The sequence below is a fragment of the Piliocolobus tephrosceles genome, chromosome 9, assembly GCF_002776525.5.
Source record: "Piliocolobus tephrosceles isolate RC106 chromosome 9, ASM277652v3, whole genome shotgun sequence".
Taxonomy (NCBI): Eukaryota; Metazoa; Chordata; class Mammalia; order Primates; family Cercopithecidae; genus Piliocolobus; species Piliocolobus tephrosceles.
Window position 1 is genome coordinate 116,257,634 of NC_045442.1, and position 27,384 is coordinate 116,285,017.

The 27,384-nt window shown below is 47.0% G+C and overlaps 3 protein-coding genes and 1 pseudogene across 5 annotated transcripts; 3 read left to right on the plus strand and 1 right to left on the minus strand.

The window, feature by feature from the left end:
- RPP38 (ribonuclease P/MRP subunit p38) lies at positions 1 to 7,072 on the minus strand. Of its 2 annotated transcripts, XM_023223289.2 has the most exons (3): positions 6,457 to 6,869; positions 1,909 to 2,027; positions 1 to 950 (listed from the first exon to the last, which is right to left on the minus strand). In XM_023223289.2, the coding sequence occupies exon 3, from the start codon at positions 938 to 940 to the stop codon at positions 92 to 94; it is 849 nt and encodes a 282-aa protein (XP_023079057.1). In that variant the 5' UTR covers positions 941 to 950; positions 1,909 to 2,027; positions 6,457 to 6,869; the 3' UTR covers positions 1 to 91. The 2 variants fall into 2 exon arrangements, with proteins under 2 accessions (XP_023079057.1, XP_023079056.1); XM_023223288.1 differs by lacking the exon at positions 1,909 to 2,027 and having other exon boundaries at positions 6,457 to 7,072.
- Positions 6,998 to 27,137, plus strand: ACBD7 (acyl-CoA binding domain containing 7). Of its 2 annotated transcripts, none has more exons than XM_023223295.2 (5): positions 6,998 to 7,126; positions 15,295 to 15,499; positions 26,329 to 26,446; positions 26,609 to 26,671; positions 26,759 to 27,137. In XM_023223295.2, exons 2-5 carry the CDS (start codon positions 15,488 to 15,490, stop codon positions 26,830 to 26,832), a joined length of 267 nt encoding a protein of 88 aa, XP_023079063.1. In that variant the 5' UTR covers positions 6,998 to 7,126; positions 15,295 to 15,487; the 3' UTR covers positions 26,833 to 27,137. The 2 variants fall into 2 exon arrangements, with proteins under 2 accessions (XP_023079063.1, XP_023079064.1); XM_023223296.1 differs by lacking the exon at positions 6,998 to 7,126 and adding an exon at positions 14,793 to 14,853.
- RPP38-DT lies at positions 7,120 to 7,933 on the plus strand. Its single transcript, XM_031936212.1, is given in 3 exon segments — positions 7,120 to 7,493; positions 7,495 to 7,794; positions 7,796 to 7,933. Coding segments are annotated over 3 exon segments (468 nt in total). The 5' UTR covers positions 7,120 to 7,388; the 3' UTR covers positions 7,859 to 7,933.
- LOC116418923 lies at positions 9,795 to 11,154 on the plus strand (annotated as a pseudogene).
- Positions 27,138 to 27,384: the final 247 nt, after the last annotated feature.

The following is a 27,384-nucleotide window of genomic DNA, read 5'->3' on the forward strand; positions in this document are numbered from 1 at the left end:
TCTATGTAAATATAACTCATTTTATTAGTTACAAGGCTTCTTCACAAGGTGTGCTTTCACAAACTGTATGACATGGCAAGTTGATGCAAGATTACTTTGGAGTAGCTTTTTTACTTTTGGGTGGTTTCCTTTTCTTATTAGGGTTTGGAATCAGTTTCTTTATTTTAAGGGGTTGTAATGTTACAGAAGCCTGCTGACCATCAGCAAGCTTTCTCTTAGGTTTTGACAGATCTTCAAATGACGTGTCCAGAAGCTCTTTGTCTTGGCTTTCCAGAGGTTCAGTCTCTGACTTTTCCCCAGAATCTTCAATTCTGTCTTGAAGCCATGGTACACTTAAACTGGGGACTCTGGGGATGATGGCTCTTACTTCGTCCACAAAGTCAGTGTTGTTCTTTTTGAAGCCCAAGGCTAGAACACATTTTAAGCCAATGACGGGGGCGATTCTCTCACTAAGCCGGGGGACCTGACAGGCAGGGACGGTTCTGCTGAGGCTTAACTGAATCAGGTGTGAGGTGATAATGGCAGGCTTGACTGATTTACACACCAGAACTAACAGCAGTTCACTTCTTTCCAGGGCTCTGGTAACTTCGTTAACGCCAATGGCAAGCTGCTTTCTGACGTGTGCAGGCGTCCACCCTGACACTTGCTGCTTAGCATCTGTTTTCTCCTTCAGATCCTCACTAATATCAACAGCAATGCTGCATTTCTCTCTGCTTTCTTTTTTCAGAAAAGGTGTTTTGTTCTTTTTCTTCCTATCTTCAATCTTCTGAAGTCCAATAGCTTTAAGCCTGTCCTCAAGCGTCTGTAGGATGAAGTGCATATCCTCGCTGTCCAGAGGGCTCCAGCAGATGGTGTATGGGTTGTTCAACGACGTCTTCACAACCAGAGGTCTCGTCTTACGGACAGATCCCCGCCCCGGTGCTTGAGGAGCTGCAGCCATTTTAAAAATCCTTCCAAGAAGCAAAATGACAACAGAAAAAATTCATGTTAGTGACAATTGCATAACTTTAAAGAGTATCTTGGTTGTACTCTCTTTTTTTTCTTTGAGACAGAATTTCACTCTTGTTGCCCAGGCTGGAGTGCAATGGCACAATCTTGGCTCACTGCAACCTCCACCTCCTGGGTTCAAGCGATTCTCCTGCCTCAGCCTCCCGAGTATCTGGGATTACAGGCACCCGCCACCAAGCCCAGCTAATTTTTCTATTTTTTTAGTAGAGACGGGGTTTCACCATGTTGCCCAGGCTGGTCTCAAACTCCTGACCTCAGGTGATCCACCCGCCTCGGCCTCCCAAAGTGCTGGGTTTACAGCCATGAGCCACTGTGCCCAGCCTGTATTCTGATTGTTGATAAGCTAGAGCAAGCCTCATTATATAAGTCCAATTAGGTGAGCATACACTTGTCTTCTTTTTAAAGATTAAGTAATTTTATTTTTCTCCATTTTTCTTACCCCATTTTAAATGCTCTACTGGGGCCCTTTAAAAAAACTCAGGACAATGGATGACCAGGGTTTAATTTTCCCCATTTTTTTAAAATATGATTTTGTCTTTATTCCTGTATAAGCAACATGTGAAAGTTTTAATTATTGCAGTCGTAGTACAATTCCATTTGTTTCATTTATTAAAAACATTCTGTTTCTACTTGTTCATAATTAACCTTTTAGTGACTGTATGGTATTAATCTTATAATTTGTTACTGTTTTCCAAAATGCTGTCTAGTTAGGCTTCCATTCATTCATTCGACAAATATTCTAGGCATGGCACAGTGGCTCATGCCTTCAGTCTCAGAATTTTGGGAGGCTGCGGTAGACAGATCACTTCAGCCCATGAGTTCGAGACCACTCTGAGCAACATGGAGAAACCCTCTACAAAAAAAAAAAAAATACATAAATTAGCTAAGTGTGAGGCGTACCTGTAGTCCCAGCTACTTGGGAGGCTGAGGTGGGAGGATCACTTGAGCCCAGGAGGTCAAGGCTGCAGTGAACGTGATCGTGCCACCGCACTCCAGCCCAGTAACACATCTGACCCTATCTGCAAAAAAAAAAAAAAAGATCTGAGCACCTCCAGTGTGCAAGTGGCGTTCTAGGTCCTGGGGCTCACGGTAAACAATGTCCACCCACGCAGAGCGCACAATCTGCAAGGACTCTGGTGGCCTCTGCCATTCAAAACCAATCAGGTGTGATATTTTAAAGAACTGAACAGTCATCTCATGATTAAAACTTCAAATAATTCTGTCATGTCCATTCTCCCCACCTCCCAGGGCCCTAAATTTCTTGAATATCCTTCCTACAGCATTTGATATGTATGCAGGCATACACTCCCCCTTCTTTTTTTGTGTTTTGAGACGGAGTTTCGCTTTTGTTGCCCAGAATGTAGTACAATGGCATGATCTCGGCTTATTGCAACCTCTGCCTCTCAGGTTCAAGTGATTCTCCTGCCACAGCCTCCGGAGTAGCTGGGATTACCGGCGCCCAACACCACACCTGGCTACTTTTTGTAATTTTAGTAGAGACGGGGTTTCACCATGTTGGCCAGGCCGGTCTCGAACTCCTGACCTCAGGAGATCTACCCTACCTCAGCCTCCCAGAGTGCTGGCATTACAGGTGTGAGCCACCACTCCCGGCCATTCCTCCTTTTTAGGGGGGCCCCAAGCCGACTTTTCTGGCTGGCAATTTCATGAAGACTAGGGAAATGTAATGAAATTTAAAGATATTAATCCACTGAGGAAAAATGAGAAGGATGCTTAATGGGGAAAATATAAACTACTGGTCCAGAGGGCATATCCTGTTTATCCTTCCCAGAGGCAAATACACATTCCTTTCTCTTCCCTGTTTTCTTCCCTTCCTTCCTGGGGCTCAGTTAGAATCACAGGGACCTACCTGGCAAAACAAAAGGAAGTTATGTCCTTTCCATTTATACTTCCATTTACTAGGCTGGCAGCTGATGTTGAAGGCAAGTGTGCCTCAGCAGTGTATCGCTGTATGAAGCACTGTCTCCATGGATTATTTGCTTCTCACAGCAGTCCTATAGAATTCCCCAATGTGTGCATTAGGAAACTGACTCACTGCCCAGAGTCACAACTGGTTTTCCAAATCCCAAGTTTTCTGTTCTTTCAATCCTTGCTACACCTCAAAAATAACCTGTGGCTTCTTAAAACAGGCAGATGGTTGGTCCTCAACCCAGATCTACTGAATTGGAATCTTCAGGAATAAGACCTGGGCATCTGTGCTTATAAAAAGCTGCCCTAGGCCGGGTGCAGTGGCTCATGCCAGTAACCAAAGCATTTTGGGAGCCCGAGGGAGGTGGATCACGAGGTCAGGAGTTTCAGACCAGCCTGGCCAATATGTTGAAATCCCATCTCTACTAAAAAATACAAAAAAATTAGCCAGGCATGGTGGTGCCTGCCAGTAATCCCAGCTACTCGGGAGGTTGAGGCAGGAGAATTTCTTGAACCCAGGAGGCAGAGGTTGCAGTTGGCTGAGATCACGCCACTGCACTCCAGCATGGGCGACAGTAAGACTCCATATCAAAATAAATAAATAAATGCCCCCGTGAATGTGATTCAGAACCGGAATCAGGAACCACTGGTGTAGGACGGGGTGTTTCCATGCTGGACAGCCCCGAGGAAGGGCCCCCTGAGCGCTATTGGTCTCTGATACTCTTCCCAGACACCTTCCCACAGAAAACCCAAATTCAGCTGCTTGGGGTGAGAGATCACACCCTGGTCGTCTCGGTACTGCCCCTGCTGGAGACTTCTGGGGCCTAAGCTGCTTCCTTCACAGTGGCCACACTGCCCCCTGACCCCATTATCTCTATGCTCCCCAGAGCTCAGGGAATCAGGAAGAAAAGTGGCTCATCCAGATGCAATGTGGTGACTGTGAGGGGCTGGCATCAGGTTCAAAGTGGTCAGAAAGAGGGAAATAAGTGACAGAGGGGTGAAACAAATAGGATGGAACAGAGCTCTTGGCAACTGCAAGTCAGATCATGTCTCCGCATCCAAACACCACAGAGTAAATACTTAAAACCATGCTCCGGAGGGATTGCAAAACAGGCTATAAACTTCTCCCACCTGCAGAATCTGCTAGGGAGGTAAAGAGAGCCAAGTAGTTTGGATAAGCATAATCTCATGCAATATAATCCAGAAGCAAAGTACTGACAGATAAGATTTTATAGCTTTAGAGAAAGGGAGAAAAATAGGCTTTGCTGAGGTCCTGTTAGAGCTGTGTCTCGAGAGGCCTCTGCTGCTTATAGATCAAGGGCAAACACTTTCTACTAGACAGTCTTGCCTTGTCACCTGGCTGTAATACAGTCATTTGATCATGGCTCACTGCAGCCTTGAACTCTTGGGTTCAAGCGATCCTCCCACCTCAGCCTCCTGCTAAGTAGCTGGGATTATAGGCACACACCACCAAGCCCAGAAAAGTTTTTTAATTTTTAAATTTTCTGTATAGGCTGGGCACGGTGGCTCACGCCTGTAATCCCAGCACTTTGAGAGGCCAAGATGGACGAATCACTTGAGGTCAGGCATTTGAGACTAGCCTGGCAAATATGGTGAAACCCAGTCTAAACTAAAAATACAAAAATTAGCTAGGTGTGGTGATGCGCAACTGTAATCCCAGCTACTTGGGTGGCTGAGGTATGAGAATCGCTTGAACCCAGGAGGCAGAGGCTGCAGTGAGCCGAAATTACACCACGGCACTCCAGCCTGGGCAACGGGGTAAGACTCTGTCTCAAAAAAAAAAAAAAAAAAAACAACTCCGTAGAGACAGGGTCTTGCTTTGTTGCCTAGGCTGGTTTTCAACTCCTAGGCTCAGGCAATCCCCCAGCCTCGGCCTCCCAAAGTGCTGGGCTGCAGGCATGAGCTATCATGCCCCGCCCAAACTCTAATGTGACATAAAAGGCCCTCCAATCTCAATCTCCCACCAGCCTCTTTCTCCTTAGGCCCCACCAAGCACACGACCTCAACATCGAACCACATACTATTTAATGAGGCCAGCATTTTCCCACCTTCAAGTCTATACACATTAGTCCCTCTGCCTGGAATACCACTCCCACCCTTAGCCGCAGGCACCACCTTTCTGGATTATCCAGGATGTGCCAGGCCATAAAGATTAAGTATTTTTTTGTCGCAGACCTCAGTGAGCTTAGAGTCCACAAGGAAAAAATATTAGCAGGTAATTATACAATAAAGCCTGATGCACATTAAGTTCAGGGAACTATAGGATGCTAAGGGAATATCCAGCAGAGGCCTAGCTTAGTTGAGGGGGTAGGAAAAGGCAGTCCTCACAGATGAACTGCCTTTTTTTTTTTTTTTTTTTTTCCTTTTGAGACGGAGTCTCGTTCTGTCGCCAGGCTGAAGTGCAGTAGCACAATATCGGCTTACTGCATCCTCCGCCTCCCGGGTTCAAGCGATTCTCCTGCCTCGGCCTCCCTAGTAGCTGGGACTATAGTATAGGCGCGCGTCACCATGTCCAGCTAATTTTTGTATTTTCAGTAGAGATGGGGTTTCATCATGTTGGCTAGGATGGTCTCGATCTCCTGACCTTGTGATCCAACCACCTCGGCCTCCCAAAGTGCTAGGACTACAGGCGTGAGCACTTAGTCTGGGACTAAGAGGCGCCCGGCCGGACCCCTTAACCTACATCTAAACAATGCCAACCAAAGAGAGTATGGAGTAAAGAAAGGTATCTCAGCATTAAAAGAAAGAAGTTGGCTGGCAAGGTAGCTCACGCCTGTAATCCCAGCACTTTGGGAGGCCCAGGCGGGCGCATCACTTGAGGCCAGGAGATCCAGACCAGCCTGACCAACATGGTAACCCGTCTCTACTAAAAATACGAAAATCGGCCGGGCGTTGTGGCGCGCGCCTGTAGTCCCAGCTACTCGGGAGGCTGAGGCAGAAGAATCGCTTGAACCCGGCAGGCGGAGGTTGCAGTGGGCCAGGATGGCGCCACTGCACTCCAGCCTGGGTGACTGCTATGTCTCAAAAAAAAAAAAAAAGGTAAGTTCAAATTAAGTTCAATGTGGCTGGGGGAGAGATGCTAGAGAAAGCAGTGAGAAACTAGGAAAGGTGGGTAAGGACCAGATAATGAAGACCTTTGCAAGCCTTCCAGCGTGAAGCAACTTTAACCTCTAAAGCAGAGGCGTCATGATTAGAAAGACGTTATAGATCTTTGTGGATCCGGGCAAAGGAAGAATCCTTGAGCAGCAAAGACGCTCCTGGAGTCGTCCAGGTTAGAAATGGCGGTGGCCTGCACTAGAGACACCGCAGAAAGGACTGGAGAGAAATACATGTTAGTCGGAAAAGAAGGTAGAATCTCCCGACACAGTAGTGACCAGCTGGGAGTAAAGTTGAGAAGGGTATCGGTGATGACTTCCGGTTTCTGGATCCCGCCGGTAGCCGAGGGGCGACGACCGACCCAAAGCTCACCTCCCCACTACACGCCGCCCCTGGATCGAGTACCTTGGTGCTTTACTATGTAGCACACGAAAGTGTTGTTCTATTGTCCGTGTCTCCTTGGAGACCGTGGAGAACAGAAGGGCCGGCGTGGGGTTTTCGCTTTGCACTCCTGGTGCCCAGCAGGCGCTGCAATCCAGCAGAGGAGCCTGAGGAGAGGCGCGGAAGCTCTGGGTGCACACGCCTGGCCCGGGACTGGGCAGCCCAACCGAGAGGGCGGAGGGTCCCGCGGCCACGCAAGAGGCGTCGGGGAAGCAGTGGAGACCTTGCGTGCGCGCGGGCTTCGGCCTCCAGATTCCGTGGAGTCCCAGGCCGATCCCCCCGGGGCTGGCCTCCTGCCCTACGTGGGCCCCGCGCGCCCACCTGGAACTCACGATGGCAGATCCGCCTTCACCTAAGGGCAACAGCACCGGCTCCAAGTGCGCCTGCGCCGCGCATGCGTAGCGCCCTCCCCTCCCGGCCCCGCCTCCCAGACGCGACCGGGTGGGGCGGAAGCGCTGGGAGCACTGCAGGTTTCGTTATCCTGTGTTAGGTTACTCCGGAAAGGGGAAAGCAGCCCACAGAGTCGCGCGGCCCGGAAACAACACAACGAGGCCCCATCTTTTAGATTCGAGTTTAGGCCCCGGGGTGGAGGGTCCGGACCGGGCCCCTTACAGCGGCAGTGCGCAGGCACGAGGTCTGTATCGCGAAACCATCGAGTTGCCCGGGTAACCAGATGCTCAGTACTTGGACCTTCTAGTTGTTCCGAGGCCAGCCTACCGCCAGTGGTATCCCGAGGGCAGGCTCTCTCCGGGCGTCTGTGCTCCCCTCTCTCTTATAACCCAGTTTCTACCTTTCAGTGCCTTGGAATCTTAACCCTCTATCTCTATTCGCTTTTCTGTATTTGCTTTGCCTCAGGGACCCACAACCCCAGCCCCTGTCCCAGTGAACCCGTCGCCATGGAATCCCTGCAGACTCCCCAGCACCACGAAAATCAAGATAAAGGGGAGAAGGAGTGTGGGGTAAAACACATGCCTATGGGCAATAATGCAAGGAATCTTGAGCCCCGAAAAGAGAAAGGCAGTAGGAGTTGCCTTGAGTTCAGCAACAGCTGCGCAGAATATCCTGTCCGGTGTACACTGTGGCTGCTCCAAGCAATGGAGACTAAAGTTACCATCGGAGTCGCTGCAACGTCAGGGACAAGTGATGAAGCAGCCTAATAACATTTTAAAGCTCAGGAATCTGGATCTGTTGATCTGCCCTTGGCCAGAACTTAGAAGATGGCAGGTTGCTTCTGACCTAATGAGCCCCCTCCTTCTCCCCGGTTTTTCCAGCCTCACTTGGGCCCCCTTCCTTTTCCTCTTCTACGTATCTACCTCCTTTTCTCAATCTCTTCACTGTTCGTTTTGTTTCCTATTTTCTGGTATAGTTTCTATGATTATTTATTATTATTATTATTTTTGAGACAGAGTTTCTCCCTCGTTTCCCAGGCTGGAGTGCAATAGCGTGATCCCGGCTCACTCCAACCACCGCCTCACGGGTTCAAGCGATTCTCCTGCCTCAGCCTCCTGAGTAGCTGGGATTACAGGCACGGGCCACCAGCCCAGCTAATTTTTGTATTTTTAGTAGAGACGGTGTTTCACCATGTTAGTCAGACTGGTCTCGAACTCCTGACCTCAGGTGATCCGCCCGCCTCGGCCTTCCAAAGTGCTGGGATTACAGGCATGAGCCACCGTGCCCAGCCTCTATGATTTCAATTTTCATGTTTAAGTACCTATGTAGAACTTAACTGTCCATAAAGCAAACACACACAAAGAAGATTTGGCTTTTGGTCAAAGATCATTGGAGGTTACACAGGGTAAAGTGCAATGTGATTTTTATCGCAATTAGTAAGATTAAAAAGAGATGACAGTGAGTTTGTACGAACAGGTTTGTGTTTCATAAAATGAATTGTGTGAGTTCGCTATGATGAACTGCAAGCAGCTTGCATGTCCAAAGAAAAATAGAGACACACGGGTCTAATTAAAATGCTAAAGTAATAGGAAGGAGACATCCATACGTTTTTGTCCCCCTAAGGTTCCAGATTTATAGTTTGAGCATCATCTCAGCTTACATTTTCTCTGTGGAAAACATCAGCCATTACATTACTTAGCTCTGAGTTGAAATCCTAACTTCAACTGAAGATCTTATGACCTAGACAAGTTTATTAACCTCCTCTATGAAGTGATAAAAATAGTATCTCTTGTGAGGATTAGAAGAGATGATCCTCTATGCTAAGATGATTATTATGTGCGGAACACATAGTTAAGTGCTTGATAAATTGAACTGTGGTGAATCCAGTCTCAACCATGGCAAAACTAAGTTAATCAAAATGAAACATAACCTCTATTATTTTAGTGCTTGTGTTTTATTTTAAAACTAGCAGTTTAATTTCCACAAGGATTTTGCTAAAATTAACAAGTACATTTCGAAAGTAATTTCTCTCCCTCTTGTATCACACAAACATTACAACCAAAAAGTAACAAACATGCTCCCATGACCCAATCATGCCATTTTTTCTTTAGTGTTCCCTTCTACTTTGTTTCACATATGTGCATGCTTTTACATTAAAATAATACGGATTCAATCTTCTGATTTTCTTCACACATAACACTTTTTCATGTTTCTCAAATTATTACTTTACATATTTGATATCCTATTCTGAAGAATCTTTTTTTTTTTTTGAGACAGGATCTTGCTCTGTTGCCCAGGCTAAATGGCACCATCTCAGCTCACTGCGGCCTCCTCCCAAGCACAAGTGATCCTCCCACCTCAGCCTCCCGAGTAGCTGGGACTACAGGAGCATGCCACCATGCCTGGCTAATTTTTGTACTTTTTGTAGAGATGGGGTCTCACCATGTTGCCCAGGCTGGTCTCAAACTCTTGGGCTAAAGTAATGCTCCCACCTCGGCCTCCCAGAGTGCTGGTATTACAGATATGCACCACCACAACTGGCCAGTTTTACTTTTTAATGACAGTAATGACAGTCCTGTAAAATCTGTTTGGTCTTTGAATATTAGAGCTTTCTTTTTATATTCTAGAATTGGACTACTGTTTGATTTGTATGCTTTCCATTGTTTGACAATGACTTAAGATTCTGAGTGATGGCTGGCTGTGGTGGCTCACACCTGTAATCCCAGCATTTTGGGAGGCTGAGGCAGGGGGATTGCTTGAGCCCGGGAGTTCAAGACCAGCCTAGGCAACATGACAAAACCCCGTATCTACAAAAAAAAAAAAAAAAAAAAAGCTAGGCATGGTGATGTGTGCCTGTAGTCCCAGCTACTCCTGGGGCTGAGGCTGGAGGATTGCTTGAGCATAGAAGGTGGAGCCTACCATGAGCTATGATCACATCACTGCACTCCAGCTTGGGCAACATGGTGAGACCCTGTTTCCAAAACAAATAAATACATGAAAAGCTTCTGAGTAATAAATTATATCATTAGCCACCATCCTTTGATGAAATAAGTGAAGGTCCCAACAAGAAAATTTGTCAACAGAAGAAGGTAAGGAAATTGACCCCAGATTCTTCTATTCTTCTTTTCCTCCATGGTATTCTGACCTTAGCTCTCTCTCTCTGTGTATGTGTGTGTGTGTGTGTGTGTGTGTGTGTGTTGTATCATGTATAACAATAGTTATTAGGTAAACAATTCGTTATTTTACATCAGTTACTAAGAATGGATTTTAATGATGAGCTACAAAATGAATATTGAAAGCTCTATTAATTGGAACTGTATAGTACTCCAAAGAATATCTGTGTCCACAGAGACAAGGTGAAAGTGAGGAGTTTCAAGCAGTTAAGCAATTCTCAGGCCTCACAAAACAGCAAAATCAAGACCAACATGATCTCAGCTCCCTGCATCTCTAATCCCGTGAGACAGCATTCCCAGTCTCAGAGGTCAGATGACAGGTGTTATGAGTGATGGGTCACTCTGTCAAGGAACAAACTGTAAACTTCAGCAAGCAGTTCTAGACTTACACAGAAGCCTGTGGCTCCATCTTAAAGTGAAGCAGCTTATAGGGAGTGCAGAGAAAGGAGGAGAAGATGGAAAGTCCTAGTCTCAACTAGAGACATAGATGAGAAACACCCTTGTGAGACTCTCCTACAAGACAGGGAAGCCTTGTGGGCAAGGTCATCCTTGAGCTGAATGGGAAGCTCCCTAGCATGGCCTTCTGTGTCCCCACTGCCATCGTGTCAGTCGTGGACCTGACCTGCCATCTGGAAAAATCTGCCAAATAGGATGACATCAGGAAGGTGGTGAAGCAGGCTTTGGAGGGCCCCTCAAGGGCATCCAGGGCTACACCGAGCACCAGGTCGTCTCCTCCAACTTCAACAGCAACACCCACTCTTTCACCTTAGATGCTGGAGCTGGCATTGCCCTCAATGACCACTTTGTCAAGCACATTTCCTGATAGGACAATGAGTTTGGCTACAGCAACAGGGTGGTAGAGCTCACATGGCCTCCAAGGAGTAAGACCCCTGGACCACCAGACCCAGCGAGAGCACGAGAGGAAGAGAGAGGCCCTCACTGCTGGAGAGTCCCTGTGCCACTTAGGCCCCACCACACTGAGAATCTCCCCCCTCACAGTTTCCACGCAGACGGCCTGAATAGGGAGACACCTAGGGAGCCCCACCTTGTCGTGTGCCATCAATAAAGTCTCCTGCGCTCAATCAAAAAAAAAAAAAAAGGAAACCTTGCTCCCAGGGAAATCCAGGCGTTTGGCCAGGACTCAGGGTAGACTGCAGTCAGGCCTTGGCTATGTGGCTATGTGGGGATGTCCAAGGTTGTCAGGGGTCTTGGCAGTGCCGTCTTATGAAAATAGGGAAATTTGAAAGACCTTTAATCCTTCCTTTCTATCCCCTTCCTTCCTTTCTTCCCCACCCCCCTTCTTTTCCCATAGGTACGATATTCATTGAATTGCTAGTGTTTAGGATAAAGCAGTGAGCCAGAGTTCTAAAGGAGGAGAAACGGTAAACAAAGAACGTAAACGATATAAGTTGTCAGATGATTCAAAGTGCTACAGAAAAAAAGCAGGGAAGGCCAGTCGTGGTGGCTCACGCCTGTAATCCCAGCAGTTTGGGAAGCTGAGGCAGGTGGATCACTTGAGGTAAGGAGTTCGAGACCAGCCTGGCCAACATGGTGAAACCTGGTCTCTACTAAAAATACAAAAATTAGCTGGATGTGGTGGCACACACCTGTAATTCCAGGTACTCGGAAGGCTGAGGTAGGAGAATCACTTGAACCTGGGAGGTGGAGTTTGCAGTGAATCGAGATCATGCCACTGCACCCCAGCCTGGGCGATAGAGTGAGACTCTGTCTCAGAAAGAAACAAACAAACAAACAAAGAAACAAAAAAACCACGAAAAAGCAGGGAAGAGTGGAAGGGGGTGCTAGGATGGGTGATAAAAGGCCTCCTGAGAGATGACAGATGAGCAAAGACCTAGAGGAGTGGAAGCACTGAGCCAGGCTGACCATGGGAAGATAATTCTGAGGTAGAGACGCGAGAGCAGGAGTGCGATAGGCCTGTTTGAACAGCTGGGAGGCCAAGTGGAGCGGAAACCCTTTGAAGGCAGGTAAGAATGAGAACAGAAGAAAGAGATGGCCAGAGGCTCATAGACCAGAAGACCAGACTAAAGCTATTTCTTGTCTCGAAGTCTTCCTGGAGGTGTTGCCATGTTGACTGAGTCTTAAGAGTTGGCTAGTTAAGAAAGTGGGAAAAGAGCCAGGTGTGGTGGCTCACGCCTGTAGTCCCAACACTTTGGGAGGCCAAGGCGGGTGGATCACTTGAGGTCAGGAGTTCGAAACCAGCCTGGCCAACATGGCGAAACCCTATCTCTACTAAAAATACAAAAATTAGCCGGGCACGGTGGCATACGCCTGTAATCCCAGCTACTAGGGAGGCTGAGGCAGGAGAATCACTTGAATCCAGGAGGTGGAGGTTGCAGTGAGCCGAGATCTTGCCACTGAACTCCAGCCTGGGTCATAGATTGAGACTCCGTCTCAAAAACAAATGAGAGAGAGAGAAGAAAGAGAGAGAGAGAGAGAAAGAAAAGAAAAGAAAAAAAAAAGAAAAGGAAGGAAGGAAAGAAAAGAAGGGAGGGAGGGAAGGAAGGAAGGGGAAGGAAGGAAGGAAAAGAAAGAAAGAGAAAAAGAGAGAGGGAGGGAGGGAAAAGAAAAGAAAAAGGGTGTTGCAGACAGTGGAGTGGCAACTATCCACCAGCCTGGAGAAAGGGAAGTTGAAGTCCTTCAGTTACTCGGGGTGGAACGTCCACGCCTGTGGGACAGAGCGAGAGATGTGGTTGAAGAGGTCAGCAGGACCTGGTCCATCCTGGAGGACCACGTGTATTATTCAGAGGAGGAGAGCTAAATTGTCATTGCAGAGAAGGGAGCAAAACCATGGATGCATCATTCGTGAGGCTTGGGTCCAACCCTACAGCCATTACATCAAAATGGTGGTGGGAAATAGGGATCAGACTGGGGTTTGTGTCTTTTTTCCAGGTAATTGAATGCACTGCCATGGTTAAGAAATGTTCATCTTGACAGTATTAAAGATTCAATGCAATTCCTACCAGAATCCCAATGGATGTTTTTTTTTTTTTTTAATAGAAAAATAAAAACCTATTCTGAAACTCATGCTATGGCTTTTATTTTATTTTATTTTATTTTACTTTATTTATTTATTTTTGAGACAAGAGTCTCACTCTGTTGCCCAGGCTGGAGAGCAGTGGCACCATCTTGGCTCACTGCAACTTCAGGCTCCTAGGTTCAAGCAATTCTCCTTGCCTCAGCCTCTCAAGTAGCTGGGAATACAGGTGCCTGCCAGCATGCCCAGCTTATTTTTGTAGTTTTAGAAGAAAAGTTTTTGCCATGTTGGCCAGACTGGTCTCGAACTCCTGACCTCAAGTCATCTGTCCACCTCGGCCTCCCAAAGTGCTGGGGTTACAGGCCTGAGCCACCGCGCCTGGCCCCTTCTTGCGTCTTGAGACAAGACCCACATGACCTGGCAATGAGATGGGGAATGGCAACCCAGGAGAAGAAAATACTTTCAAAACAGGTCTTAAAAGAACATTCTGGATTTAGAGAATAAAGCAGAGAACAATGTAGCGTCCGTCCCTCCTTTCTTCTGGTTTCTTACAGCGACGATAATTCCAGAATGTCTCAGCTGAAGATATGGACTGATACCCGCACTCAGTGCATTATTTCCCGCTGAAACACCACGGACCGGGTGCTGCCCGCAGCCAGGGCTAGGCTACCAGAGGAAGGCCAGGCTGTGCTGAAGCTGCCATGAGCCTTAGTACCCCACGGGGCCTTTCCCATCGTCTAGGACTTCAAACACAAACAACTGCCCAGTAGGTTTTTCTAACATTTCGCTTTTGGTCCTTTACTTGGAGATGCACTGATTTCACCACAAAAATATTTGCGAGGAGAAAAAAAAGATTATCATGAAAAAGCAAATATTTTTTAAATGTAGCTTTATGCAAAAACAAGCTGAAAGGTTGCTTGTTGCATTGTTGTATGCTCAAGCTCAGTCACTTTGCCGATACTGAGTTTCTTTTTTCTCCCAGTCACCCTTCTCCATCAAAGCTACTATTCAAGCAAAGCGTCGGAAATTAGCGCCTCATATGACCAGCCAATTCGGTTCCAGTCCTTTGGAAATGTAATCCTATTCGGTGTGTCTCAGACTTGGAGTGACACTCGGTTTGTTTCCCTGGAAAACTGGGTCAAATTGAATAGGCTTTTAGTCCTGTGCCTTTACCATAATGAAAAACAAGTTGGGCTGATTGTAGCATGTGTCCAGAATTTAGGTGTTTTTGCTTTATAAAGAGGAGAAGAGGTACAAACCACAGGCCACTTTCACTCATGATAAACAGCGCCTAGAGGCAGAGTGGAGGAGACGCATTCATCATCCACGTTTCTAGGAATGATGGACAGGAGAGAAGTATGTATAAAGAAGGAATCCTGTGCTTCAGGAGGCCAAGGTGGGAGGATTGCTTGAGGTCAGGAGTTCAAGACCAGCCTGGGCAACCTCACCTCTCTTTAAAAATATATATATATATATTTTTTAATTTGCACTTTTAATGTATAAAATTTTTGATTTTTAAAATTTTAAATATAAATTTATATATATAAATTTTTAAAGAAAAAATATATATACCTAGCAAGACCCCTCACCTCTGAAAAAATTTATATTTTTAATCTATATTTTTAATGTATAAAATTTTAAATGCATATTTATTTATTTATTCTTTTTTTTTTTTTTGAGACGGAGTTTCACACTTGTTGCCCAGGCTGGAGTGCAATGGCGCAATCTCAGCTCACCGCAACCTCCACCTTCCAGGTTCAAGAGATTCTCCTGCCTCAGCCTCCCGAGTAGCTGGGGTTAGAGGTATGCGCCACCACACCCGGCTAATTTTGTATTTTTAGTGGAGACCAGGTTTCTCCATGTTGGTCAGGCTGGTCTCGAACTCCCGACCTCAGGTGATCTGCCGGCCTCAGCCTCCCAAAGTGTTGGGATTACAGGCGTGAGCCACTGCCCCCGGTCAATATATATTTACATATATACATTTTTAAAAATTAAAAACATTACATATATATTTTAGGAGAGTTGGGGGGTCTCTCTAGATAAATATGTATATTCTTTCTTTCCTCTCTCTGTCTCTCTCGCTTTCTTTCTTCTTTTTTAAGAAGGCATTCCAGGGGAGGCCTGTGCCCTGGGGAGACCTCTCTGGGTTTCCTTCAAAGACCCTCTTGAGAAAGAATAGAAGAGAGAGTCCAGAGCGGGGAGAAACTCATTTAAATTCTATTCTCTTGGCCTTTCCATTTGCAGCCCCGGCAACCCGGCGCGCAAGGAGCTCACAGCCCAGCCTCGCCCCAGCGCCCGCGACCAATGGGAGGCGGCCGGGCCAGGAGCGGGGCCAATGGCAGTGGCTGGCGGAGACGCGGCCCTTTAAGAAGCCGCGGGCGCCCTGGGGGGCAGAGCACCGGACAACAGCAGCGGCAGCAACGAGGCCGACGCCACCATGGCCCTGCAGGTACCCGGGGCTTGGGGAGGCCACGCGGGAGGGGCGCTCCGCGAGGGGAGTGCTAAAGTGGGGCTCGCGGTGGGCGTGGCGCCCCGGGAGCGGTCGGCGGAGACCCAGGGGACACGCCCACTGCGTCCCCAGCGCCCCGGATGGCGTTGTAGACCGCACCTGTGCCTGCTGACGGCGAGCCGGGGCTCCCAGGGCAACCGTTCTGGACCCCAGGGGCCGGGTGAGCGACCGTGAGCGGAAAACCAGGCAAGGCACGAGCACCGAGGAGCACGGAGTGGGCCTCCTCTCTCCGTCTCCGAGAGGGAGTCGAGATCACCTGGTCTCATCCCCCGCTCCCTCCCCTTCGCTTGTTGGGACCTCCAGGACCTCTCTTAGTGCCATACTGAGCAGAAGAGATCTGTGAGGCTCCGATTTAAAAATACTGTTTTACAGGTATGTGGAAAAAAATGTTTAAGGGTGGAAAACTTTGGAAAAGACAACAAATATAAACTAATAATTACTGATAATAATCCAATCATAATTCCTTCACCCAGGTGATAACCACTGCTAACATGCTAGGGTAATTCCTAGTATGTCCTAGTATGTTTTATTCATGTGTGTATGTGTGTAGCATATATCCACACACATACCTATGATGTTATTGTGTATATACGGTTTTATTCCTACACTTGACACAGTAATATGAGCATTTTCTCATTATTAAATATTCTAAAATGTAATTTTTTTTTCTTTTTTGAGACAGAGTCTCACTCTGTTGCCCAGGCTGAGTTGCAGTTGGTGCTATCTCTGCTCACTGCAACCTCCACCTCCCGGGTGCAAGCGATTATCGTGTCTCAGCCTCCACAGGAGCTGGGGTTACAGATGCATGCCACCACGCCCGGCTAATTTTCGTGTTTTTTTTTTTTTTTTTTTTTTTTTTTGTTGTTGTTGTTGTTGTTGAGATGGAGTCTCACTCTGTCACCCAGGCTGTTTGAGATGGAGTCTCCCTCTGTCACCCAGGCTGGAGTGCAGTGGTGTAATCTCAGCCCACCGCAACCTCCGCCTCCCAAGTTCAAGCGATTCTCGTATGTCAACCTCCCGAATAGCTGGGATTACAGGCGTGCGCCTCCACTCCTGGCTATTTTTCTCCATTTTTATTGGAGTTGGGGTTTCACTGTGTTGGCCAGACTGGTCTTCAACTCCTGACCTCAAGTGATCCACCCGCCTCGGGCACCCAAAGTGCTGGGATTTCAGGCATGAGCCACCACGCCCGGCCTCTAAAATGTTATCTTTTACACGCACAAAGTTTCATAGAACGTGGCTCACTTCTTTAACCATTTCAGTCAGGCAAGATGCTATCCTGGGTAAAGCTATAATACATACTCCAGGGCCATCTGGGTTCAAATTTGTGCCTCACGTCTACTTAGCCTGTGACATAGTTACCCTCTCCGTGCCTCAGTTTCTTTATCTAAAAATGGAGGAGAGATACATTAAATGAGTTATATGTATAAAGCATTTAAAACAATGTCTGACATGTGGTAAAAGTCCAATAAGGATAAGCTTGTGGTGGAACATTTAGTTAGTTTGTTTGTTTGTTTTGAGACAGGCTCTCACTCTGTCACCCAGGCTGGAGTGCAATGGCGCGATCTCAGCTCACGGCAGCCTTGAACTCCTGGGCTCAAGTGATCCTGCCACTTCAGCCTCCCAAGTAACTGGGACCACAGACACCTGCCACCACACCTGGCTATTTGTGTTTGTGTGTGTGTGTGAGAGGAGTTTCGCTCTTGTTGCTGAGGCTGGAGTGCAATGTCATGATCTCAGCTCATCGCAACCTCCGCCTTCCGGGTTAAAGCGATTCTCTTTCCTCAGCCTCCCCGGAGTAACTGGGATTACAGGCATGCACCACCATACCTGATTAATTTTGTATTTTTAGTAGAGATGGAATTTCTCCATGTTGGTAGGGTGGTCTCGAACTCCTGACCCCAGGTGATCTACCACCTCAGCCTCCCAAAGTGCTGGGATTACAGGCGTGAGCTATTGTGCTTGACTCAAATATTCTTATGCATGACTTATGTGTTTATACTGAACTCTCCCCAAAATGATCCAAATGTTCTTCTAAAAGTTCCTGAAAGATCTGCAAGGTTCCTTTTAGCTTAGTACTTTGGTTTTTTTGTTGTTGTTTGCTTTTGAAATACTTGCAATGAGGAATTAAGAGTTTAGGGACGTCACAGGAAAGCAGTATGCTAAGGAGTATTAATATCGACCCATGATGTTATCTACTAACAATGCATTTGCATGTTAACAATATTGGAGGAAGGTAACTTTTTTTTGATATGGTGTCTCGCTCTGTTGCCCAGGCTGGAGTGCAACGGCGTGATCTTGGCTCACTGCAACCTCCACCTCACAGATTCAAGCAATTCTCCTGCCTCAGCCTCCTAGTAGCAGGGATTACAGGTGCCTGCCGCCACGGCTGGCTAATTTTTGTTTTTTTAGTAGAGACAGGGTTTCACTATGTTGGCTAGGCTGGTCTTGAACTCCTGACCTCAGGTGATCCGCCTGCCTCAGCCTCCCAAAGTGCCGGGTTTACAGATGTGAGCTACCATGCCCAGCTGAAAGTAACTTTTAAAAATGACAAGTAATAACTGGCTGACATATTGAAACCTCTTCTGTCTTTATTACCTCACTGGCATGTGCAGGGATCATATTGGTACTAGTGTTCTGCCAAGATACTCATTGAGTGGAAATTAGAGGAAAGGTGACTAGTTCAGGGTCCCCCGTCTTCTATTTATTTATACAAGAATAAGTAGACTGTCATTGGAGTAGCAAAACAAATGGAATTTCTAATTCAGCTATAGCCTCCTGATTTGATTTGAAAATTACAATACGTTTCCGTCCTTACCAAAGCATTTAGGAGAGCTGATGTTTATCCTAAATGGACAAATTTCTTTCCTAGATAATGAAGCTAAAAAGTAGACTTCTTCCTCCAGAAGATGTATCTTTTCAAATCTAGGGGACTGATGATTTTCACAATTGGCAAAAAAGACTAACCTCTTCCCCTAGCCTACGTTTGTGTGACCTAAGAACCCTGCAGTTCCTTGAGTGTGAGAATTTTTTATCTTCTTAATTGGGTTGCGCGATGAGAAAGAATTGCTTGAGAAGACCTTGTCAACCCCCTATGTGGGATGACCATGTTCTTTGGCTGCAGAAAGTAAAGTCAGATGAGGTGAGTCACCCTCAGAGGCTGTCTTCAGTGAGGCTGAAATGTGAAAGATAATTTACACAGCAGCCCGCCTAATCAGCATGGAAGGATGCACCCAGGATGTACCCAGTGTGAGCGATGCTGGCGTAACTGCTACGCCAAAGGTGGGGCGAGGGGGCCTCCTGTCAAAAGCATGAACAGGAAGGAGTCCAGGGAGCGGCAGTAGTAGCCTTAAGGCAGTTTGTCTTGCAGAATCTCAAGCTCGGGTGAGATCTCGGGGGAGATCATGCACAAAACATTCCATCAGGATGCTGAGGACCCCACTCAGGAGAAATCAGCTCAGCAGAGGCTGCAGTTCCTGCCAAAGGTAGCAAGCCCAGCTCTGCAGCAGCACAGGATACTGCAAAACTGTGATGCCTTTCTCTCAGAATGAGGCAGGAGAATAGGGTCTGGAGGCAGAGAACCTAAGGCCGATTCACACTGACTTGCTAGAACTAAATCAAAAGGAAAACCCCAACTTTCCACACCTATGTAATAAAAGGACCCGAGGCTACTCCCTTTGCAACCTCCTCCCCACTCTCTGTGTAGCGGATGGAAAATCGAAAGTATTTCTGATTGGTTGCTTTCTGCAACCAATCAGATATTTGCATAGGAATGTAACTTTGTAACTTCACTTCAGCCTCTGATTGGTTGCTTTCCCCAACTAATCAGACTGATCGTGAGCCAAGTTTTGATTTGCATAGAAGTGTAACTTTGTAACTTCACTTTAGCCGCTGATTGCAGGTTACTACTTCATTTACATAGGATGCACACCAAGTAACCAATGGGAAACCTCTAGAGGGTATTTAAGCGCAGAAAATTCTGTAACAGGGCTCTTGAGTCCCTGTACTCTGCCTGCTCCCACCCTGTGGAATGTACTTTCACTTTCAATAAATCTCTGCTTTTGTTGCTTCATTCTTTCTTTGCTTTGTGCATTTTCTCCAATTTTTTGTTAAAAATGCCAAGAACTTGGGCACTCTCCCCTGGTAACAAGAATGCTTTGGAATTCAATGTTCATAGCTCTATATTTAAAGCTGCATCTCACCTATGATAACTTTCTGATCCCCCTAAAGTCTGCTCACTCATTAACCATCCAACAAGGATGTACTTAATAGACTCAGACCAGGCTCAGCCACCCGCCAGCAGTCCCTGAGGCCCTGTGGGTGCTGCCAAGGTGATTATTTATTGTTTATTTATTTACGAGTATTCATGCAACCCCACACAGCCTTTATGTTGAACTCTAGTAATTTCTGTCCACACTGCCCCTCTGCACCCAACAAACGCAGACCTGAACCCCCCTGCACAATCACCATCTCATCTCAGGGACAGCTTTTTCCGTTCCGTACCTTCCCCTCTGCGCTACCTCCAGTGTTCCCAGAGCAACTGCTGCACCTTATTTGCAGCAAGTCCCATGTGGCCCCTGTTGCCCTGTTCATTTCCCAGCAGGCTATGAGCACCTTCAAGCACACTGCCTTGTGCCTGCCCATCTGCCTGGCAAAGGCCTGATCTATCGGAGGTGTTCAGTAAGTAGATTTGTTTATGTGAGCTGTGAGATGAGCTCTGGGAGGGCAGAGTCCATTGAATCAAATCAAGAATATTTTGCATTCTTGGCCGGGCATGGTGGCTCACGCCTGTAATCCCAGCACTTTGGGAAGCGGAGGTATGCAGATCACTTGAGTTCAGGAGTTCGAGACCAGCTTGGCCAACATGGCAAAACCCTGTCTTTATTTAAAAATACAAAAAAATTATCCAGGCATGTTGGCGCATGCCTGTAATCCTAGCGACTTGGGAGGCTGAGGTGGGAGGATTGCTTGAACCAGGAGGCAGAGGTTGCAGTGAGCCATGGTTGTGCCACTGTACTCTACAGAGCAAGACTCTATCTCAAAAAAAAAAAAAATTATATTCTTAATCATCCTTAACCCTAGTGAGAGGTGACAACGTGCTAGCAGCCCTCGCTCTCGCTCTTGGCACCTCCTCGGCCTCCGCATCCACTCTGGCAGTGCTTGAGGAGCCCTTCAGCCCGCCAGGGCACTGTGGGAGCCCCTCTCTGGGCTGTCCCAGGCCGGAGCCGGCTCCCTCTGCTTGCGGGGAACAGTGGAGGGAGAGGCGCCGGCAGGAACCAGGGCTGCGAGGTGCTCACAGGCCAGTGTGAGTTCCGGCGGGTGTGGGCGTGGGCGTGGGCGAGGGCTCAGCTGGCCCCGCACTCCGAGCGGCCAGCACCAGGGCCCCAGGCAGTTAGGGGGTTAGCATTCAGAGGCACTGCAGAGGGTGCCCCAGGTTCCCCAGCAGTGCCAGTCCCCCGGCACTGCACTTGAGTTGTCACTGGGCCTCAGCCCCCACCCTGCGAGGCAGGCTCGGGACCTGCAGCCCGCCATGCCTGGGCCTCCCTGCAGCCGTGGGCTCCTGCTGGGCCCGAGCCTCCTCAACGAGCGCCGCCCCCTGCTCCACAGTGTCTGGTCCCATGGACTGCCCAAGGGCTGAGGAGTGCAGGCACAGCTCGAGACTGGTGAGCAGCTCCCCCTGCAGCCCCCATGGGGGATCCAGTAGGTGAAGCCAGCTGGGCTCCTGAGTCTGGTGGGGTACTTGGAGAGCTTTTGTCTAGCTAGAGGATTGCAAATACACCAATCAGCACCCTGTCAAAACGGTGCAATCGGCTCTCTGTAAAATAGACCAATCAGCTCTCTGTAAAGTGGACCAATCAGCAGGATGAGGGTGGGGCCAGGTAAGGGAATAAAAGGCTGCCGGAGCAAGCCAACAGTAACTTGCTTGGGTTTTTTTCTGTACCCTGGCATCTTTGTTCTTTCGCTCTTTGTAATAAATCTTGCCCTTGCTCACGCTTTGGGTTCATGCTGCCTTTATGAGCTGTAACACTCACTACGAAGGTCTGCAGCTTCACTTCTGAGGCCAGGGAGACCACGAACCCACCGGGAGGAATGAACAACTCCAGAGGCACCGCCTTAAGAGTTGTAACGCTCACGGCGAAGGTCTGCAGGTTCACTTCTGAAACCAGGGAGACCACGAACCCACCAGAAGGAAGAAACTCCAGACGCGTCCAAACATCAGAAGGAATATCTTTAAGAACTGTAACACTCACCGTGAGGGTCGACGGCTTTATTCTTGAAGTCAGCAAGACCAAGAACCCACCAATTCCGGACACACTGGCACCTTCTCCCTGAGGCTGATACTCTTTTTGCGACTGAAGCTGCAACTCAGAGGATCTTTGTTTCTTGCGTAGAGCCTCAGGGCAGTGTGCCTCAAAGCTAGAAGTCATACCTGAGTATCCTGGCCAAGGCCAATGTTGTTTGTATTCCAGTCCATCATGGCTGGGATGGGAAAGGGCTGCTGCAGGAAGGCGCATCAGAACAGCCCCTTAAGGCAGGAGGTGCCAGTGTTGAGGTGCCAGTGTTGTGTTGAGGTGCCAGAACTAGACAGGCTGGACAGAGCAAATAATGCTGACCACTGCTCTAGCACTGGTTTCCCTACCTGCATAGGGACAAAGAGTGGGGACCCCTGAAATGGCACGGGAAACTGTGTCAGGGCTTAGTTCTAATGTGCAGAGGGGTCTAGGACTTTCCTTAGATTTTTTTTTTTTTTTTTTTTTTTTTTGAGACAGAGTCTTACTCTGTCCCCCAGGCTGGAGTGCAATAGCAGGATCTTGGCTCTCTGCAACCTCTGCTCCTGGGTTCCAGCTATTCTCCTGCCTCCGTCTATCCTGAGTAGCTGGGATCACAGGTGTGAGGCACCATGCCCAGCTATTTTTTTTGTGTGCTTTTAGTAGAGACCAGGTTTCACCATTTTGGCCAGGCTGGTCTTGAACTCCTGAGCTTAAGTGATCCACCTACCTCAGCCTCCCAAAATACTGGGATTACAGACGTGAGCCACTGCACCCAGCCCTTATATGGGTTTTTAAAAAGGCTTAGAATTCTAATTAAGGTTTGGCACATCAAAAGGAGTCTAGTTGCTGTCATTGGAAAACAACATGAGACTTTAGAGCAAACAGAACACCTGAGATGGCCTGTAAACCTGCAGAGGAAGGTCCTACACTCCTTCTGAATAGCCTTGCCCTTTAGTGGCTCTGGCCACTCAGGTAGCATTTCAATTTTGTTCTTATTATAAACACAATCCATGCACATTATAGAAAATTTGCGGAGTACAAAAATATTTTAAAACTACATAACTTGCCAATAATCAGAGGCAATTACTGTTTACATATTTTTAGTACACATCTTTCTAGTTTTTATTTTTTCTATACAACTTACCAAGCTGAGTGTATAAAAAGAATTTGTTTTCTTTGCTAAAACATAAACTAAAAGTATTTCTTATGTCTTGCTTTATTGCAAGTACTTTTTTTTTTTTTTCAGACATTCTTGCTCTGTCGCCCAGGCTGGAGTGTAGTGGCATGATCTTGGCTCACTGAAACCTCCACCTCCTGGGTTCAAGTGATTCTCCTGCCTCAGCCTTCCAAGTAGCTGGGATTGCAGGCATATGTCACTATGCCCAGCTAATTTTGTATTTTTAGTAGAGACAGTTTTCTCCATGTTGGTCAGGCTGGTCTCAAACTCCCAACTCCAGGTGATCCGCCTGCGTTGGCCTCCCAAAGTGGTGGGATTACAGGCGTGAGCCACTGCTCCCAGCCTGGTCACACAGCACTTAAGTGATAGAGTTGGGATTCCAACCAAGGCAGTCTGGCTCCAGAGCCATGTTCTTAACCATGGCATTAGTATAAAGCAGCCAAGAGTTTCTTAGGAAGACACTCAGAAGACAAGGCACCCCTTATTCCATGCCCCCGTGCTTCTCAGTCCCCTGTGGGAACTGGGTAGGAGGATGGGCCATGTTCAAGGTTATTTAGGCTGAAGACCGTGATCTCCAACTTACAGGTGATTTTGTTCACAAAACAACTGTTTTGCATGTACTACTGTTCCTGGACCAAACCGAGAGCCGCGCTGCTTATTCTCTCAGCTCAATAATGAGATGCAGATAAACTGGGAAAGGAGAGAGTTGATTTCTGTTACTGGGTATAAGGAGAAGGCCTGGAAATGATTGCCAAGCCAACTCAAAATCACAGAGGTTTCCAGAGCTTTATATGCCTTATAAGTTATATGTCTGCATGTAAGGGTGCATTCATCTAAAGCCTTAAGTGACTAACTTCTAATCTATAACTAAGGGCTGAGTCCTGAAGACCTTCCTCTGGAGCCTCAGCAAATGTCCTTAATCTAGATGGGTCCAGGTGCTGGAGTAATTACCCTTGTTTCCTGCTAAATCATGGAGGTTTGGGGAGTTCCTTCAGACCCCAATAAAACTTGTTTGTGGAGGTCTGGGGATTTTCTTCAGACCCTCATAAAACTTGTTTAATCCTAAATGGGTCCTGCTAAGAATTCCTTCATTATCTTGTTATGCCTCAAGCCCCAGGAAGAGCCTGGGCAAAACTCTTGGTGGGCTTTTGTTGGAGTCTTCATATGAGGGCGCTGGCTCTTTCCGTTTTTAATATTTAATGTAACCACTCAGTGCTGAAACGGTTGTTATGGAGGCCTGCCTATTGAGCCATCAGGGGGACCTGACCTGCCACAGTACTGCCTCTCTTTGGGGCCGGAAGGAAACTTGAGCCAGCCACTCTGCTGAGCCCATGGGGTACTGAGGTTACACTGGGGCTATCCACTTTCTCTCCTAGGCCTTTGGATCCAAAGGGAGCTCTGGCATCAGAGAAGAAGTGTGGGGGGTGGGGGCAGCTAGCATACATCCTTGAACTTCCCCTGTTTGACAGCCAGCCTACTGATAATTCCTGCTTATCCTGAGTTTTAAAAAATAACATAAGACACAGTTTAATTAAAAAATCTATAAAGGAAAATAATCACGAAGCCTTTCGTAGAGTATAAACTAAGAGGTTAGAAAGGGAAAGGGATGAAGCATCTGGGAACCCTCAGGCTCCAGAGTACACTGGACTTCCTTGTCTATTTCAGCTACTGGCTGAACCCTGGGCCAGCCCGAGGGTCTTGCAGGGTTAGGGAGGTCCCCATTTTCAGAGTTAACTCGGGACAAGCCTTACTACGTAAGTACTTTTTTTTTTTTTTTTTGAGACAGAGTCTCACTTTGTCGCCCAGGCTAGAGTGCAGTGGCATTATCTTAGCTCACTGCAACCTCCGCTTCCCAGGTTCAAGTAATTCTTATGCCACAGCCTCCTGAGCAGCTGGGATTACAGGTGTGCGCCACCATGCCCAGCTAATTTTTGTATTTTTAGTAGAGACAGATTTGCTATGTTGGTCGGGCTGGTCTCGAACTCCTGACCTCAAGTGATCCCCTGCCTCGGCCTCCCAGAGTGCCAGGATTACAGGCATGAGCCACCACGCCAGGCTTAAGTACATTGTATATAGAGTTTCCAGGAAGTCTAAAAACATACTACTCAAGTATATTGGTATACAGTTTTCCCTAATCAGCTCTAAATTGGCTAAGCAACTCCTCTTTTCTAGAAATCATTTGCAATAAATCTTATAATTTAGGTCTAGTGTGAAAAGGAATGTGTACAAGCAACTCAACCAAATCAGGAATATTGATTACCCTCAGAAGCTGACTAGGTCTGAATAATACTAATATTAAAGAATGTAGACATGAGGGCACTGGAAGAGAAACACTCCAGACGATGGTATTAACTGGTAGCAAAGCCCCTGCATGTAGCAAAGTAGGACTGAGGCAGAAGAGGGAGGACGCATCTGTGAGGTCGTTGAGAAAACTCCGTTGAGTATCAATAATGTCAAAAAAAAACAAAAAAGCAGCCAGGCACGGTGGCTCACACCTGTAATCCCAGCACTTCGGGAGGCCCAGGCGGGTGGATCATGAGGTCAGGATTTCAAGACCAGCCTGGCCAGTATGGTGAAACCCCGTCTCTACTGAAAATACAAAAATTAGCCAGGCACGGTGGCAGGCGCCTGTAATCCCAGCTACTGAGGAGGCTGAGGCAGGAGAATCACTTGAACCCAGGAGGCAAAGGTTGCAGTGAGCCGAGATCTTCCCATGGCACTCCAGCCTGGGCAACAGAGTGAGACTCCATCTCAACAGAAAAAAAGAAAAAGAAAAAGCAAACTCACCAGGTGTGCAGTGGCTCACGCCTGTAGCTCCAGCACTTTCGGAGGCCGAGGTGGGCAGATCACTTGAGGTCAGGAGTTCAAGACTAGCCTGGTCAACATGACAAAATCCCATCTCTACAAAAATACAAAAATTAGCTGAGCTTGGTGGTGCACACCTGTAGCCCCAGCTGCTTGGGAGGCTGAGGTGGGAGAATGGCTTGAGCCCCAGAGTAGAAGTTGCAGTGAGTGGAGACGGTGCCAATGTACTGCAGTCCAGCCTGGGCGAGAGAGCCAGACCTTGGCTTGAAAAAAAATAAAAAAATAAAAAAATAAAAGGAAGGTAAACTGAACATTTTCCGTATTAAGAATTTTCTATAGTTCTTCATATGAGGTAAGTCCCAGGAGAGGTGAACTCCTAGGAATTCAAGTAAATTAAGATCATTCTGATAGAACCAGAGCGGCAGAAGTTCATTTCTGTTTGAAACCTTCCTCTTCCTGCTCTTTGAGTTCCTATTCCTTGGTGGTAAAATGCTCCCTTTTTTTTCCCCCTTTAGGCTGATTTTGACAGGGCTGCAGAAGATGTGAGGAAGCTGAAAGCAAGACCAGATGATGGAGAACTGAAAGAACTCTACGGGCTTTACAAACAAGCGATAATTGGAGACATTAATATTGGTATTACATATTATTAATATTAATATATTAATGTTACAATTAATATAATTATATAATATCGTATATCATTACTTAAAATATAATAGACTCTGTTTGAACAACGTGTATAGAAGTGCACAGTAAAATGTTAACTTGTAAACGCATCTCTCCTTCTCTTGCCAGAGTGTCCAGGAATGCTAGATTTAAAAGGCAAAGCCAAATGGGAGGCATGGAACCTCAAAAAAGGTTTTTTAGTCTTTCACAAGTTTATGGCAAACTTTCTTAATTTCCCAATGCACCAATCAGGGAGATAACCTGTTTGTATCTTTCTAGGGTTGTCGACGGAAGATGCGATGAGTGCCTATATTTCTAAAGCAAAGGAGCTGATAGAAAAATATGGAATTTAGAATACAGCATATGAGGAATATTTGCTTTTGAAGCCTTCCTAATGCTATCACGACCTAACATTTAGAGGGAGAGGCACACTGTTAACTTGATGTATCATGTAGATTTTTGCTATTAGCATGAACTGTAATACTTAGGAGTATACTGAAACTACATAGTTTGCTCAATTGTACTTGCTTAAACCAGGTGTCTTTAAAGTTCTTTTTAAGAAAATGTGGCACATATACACCATGGAATACTATGCAGCCATGAAAAAGGATGAGTTCATGTCCTTTGCGGAGACATGGATGAAGCTGGAAACCATCATTCTCGGCAAACTATCACAAGATCAGAAAACCAAGCATGTTCTCACTCATAAGTGGGAGTTGAACAGTGAGATCACATGGACACAGGGAGGGGAACATCACACACCGGGGCCTGTCGGGGGTAGGGGGGTATGGGAGGGATAACATTAGGAGAAATACCTAATGTAGGTGACCGGTTGATGGATGCAGCAAACCACCAGGGCACGTGTATACCTATGTAACAAAACTGCACGTTCTGCACATGTAACC

Excerpts from the sequence above, each read along its gene's own strand:
- ACBD7 (XM_023223295.2), top strand. Across the intron at positions 26,447-26,608 it reads AATTGGAGACATTAATATTG|AGTGTCCAGGAATGCTAGAT; the intron begins GTATTACATATT and ends TTCTCTTGCCAG. Across the intron at positions 26,672-26,758 it reads GGCATGGAACCTCAAAAAAG|GGTTGTCGACGGAAGATGCG; the intron begins GTTTTTTAGTCT and ends GTATCTTTCTAG.
- RPP38 (XM_023223288.1), bottom strand. The coding sequence starts at position 940 with ATGGCTGCAGCTCCTCAAGCACCGGGGCGGGGATCTGTCCGTAAGACG.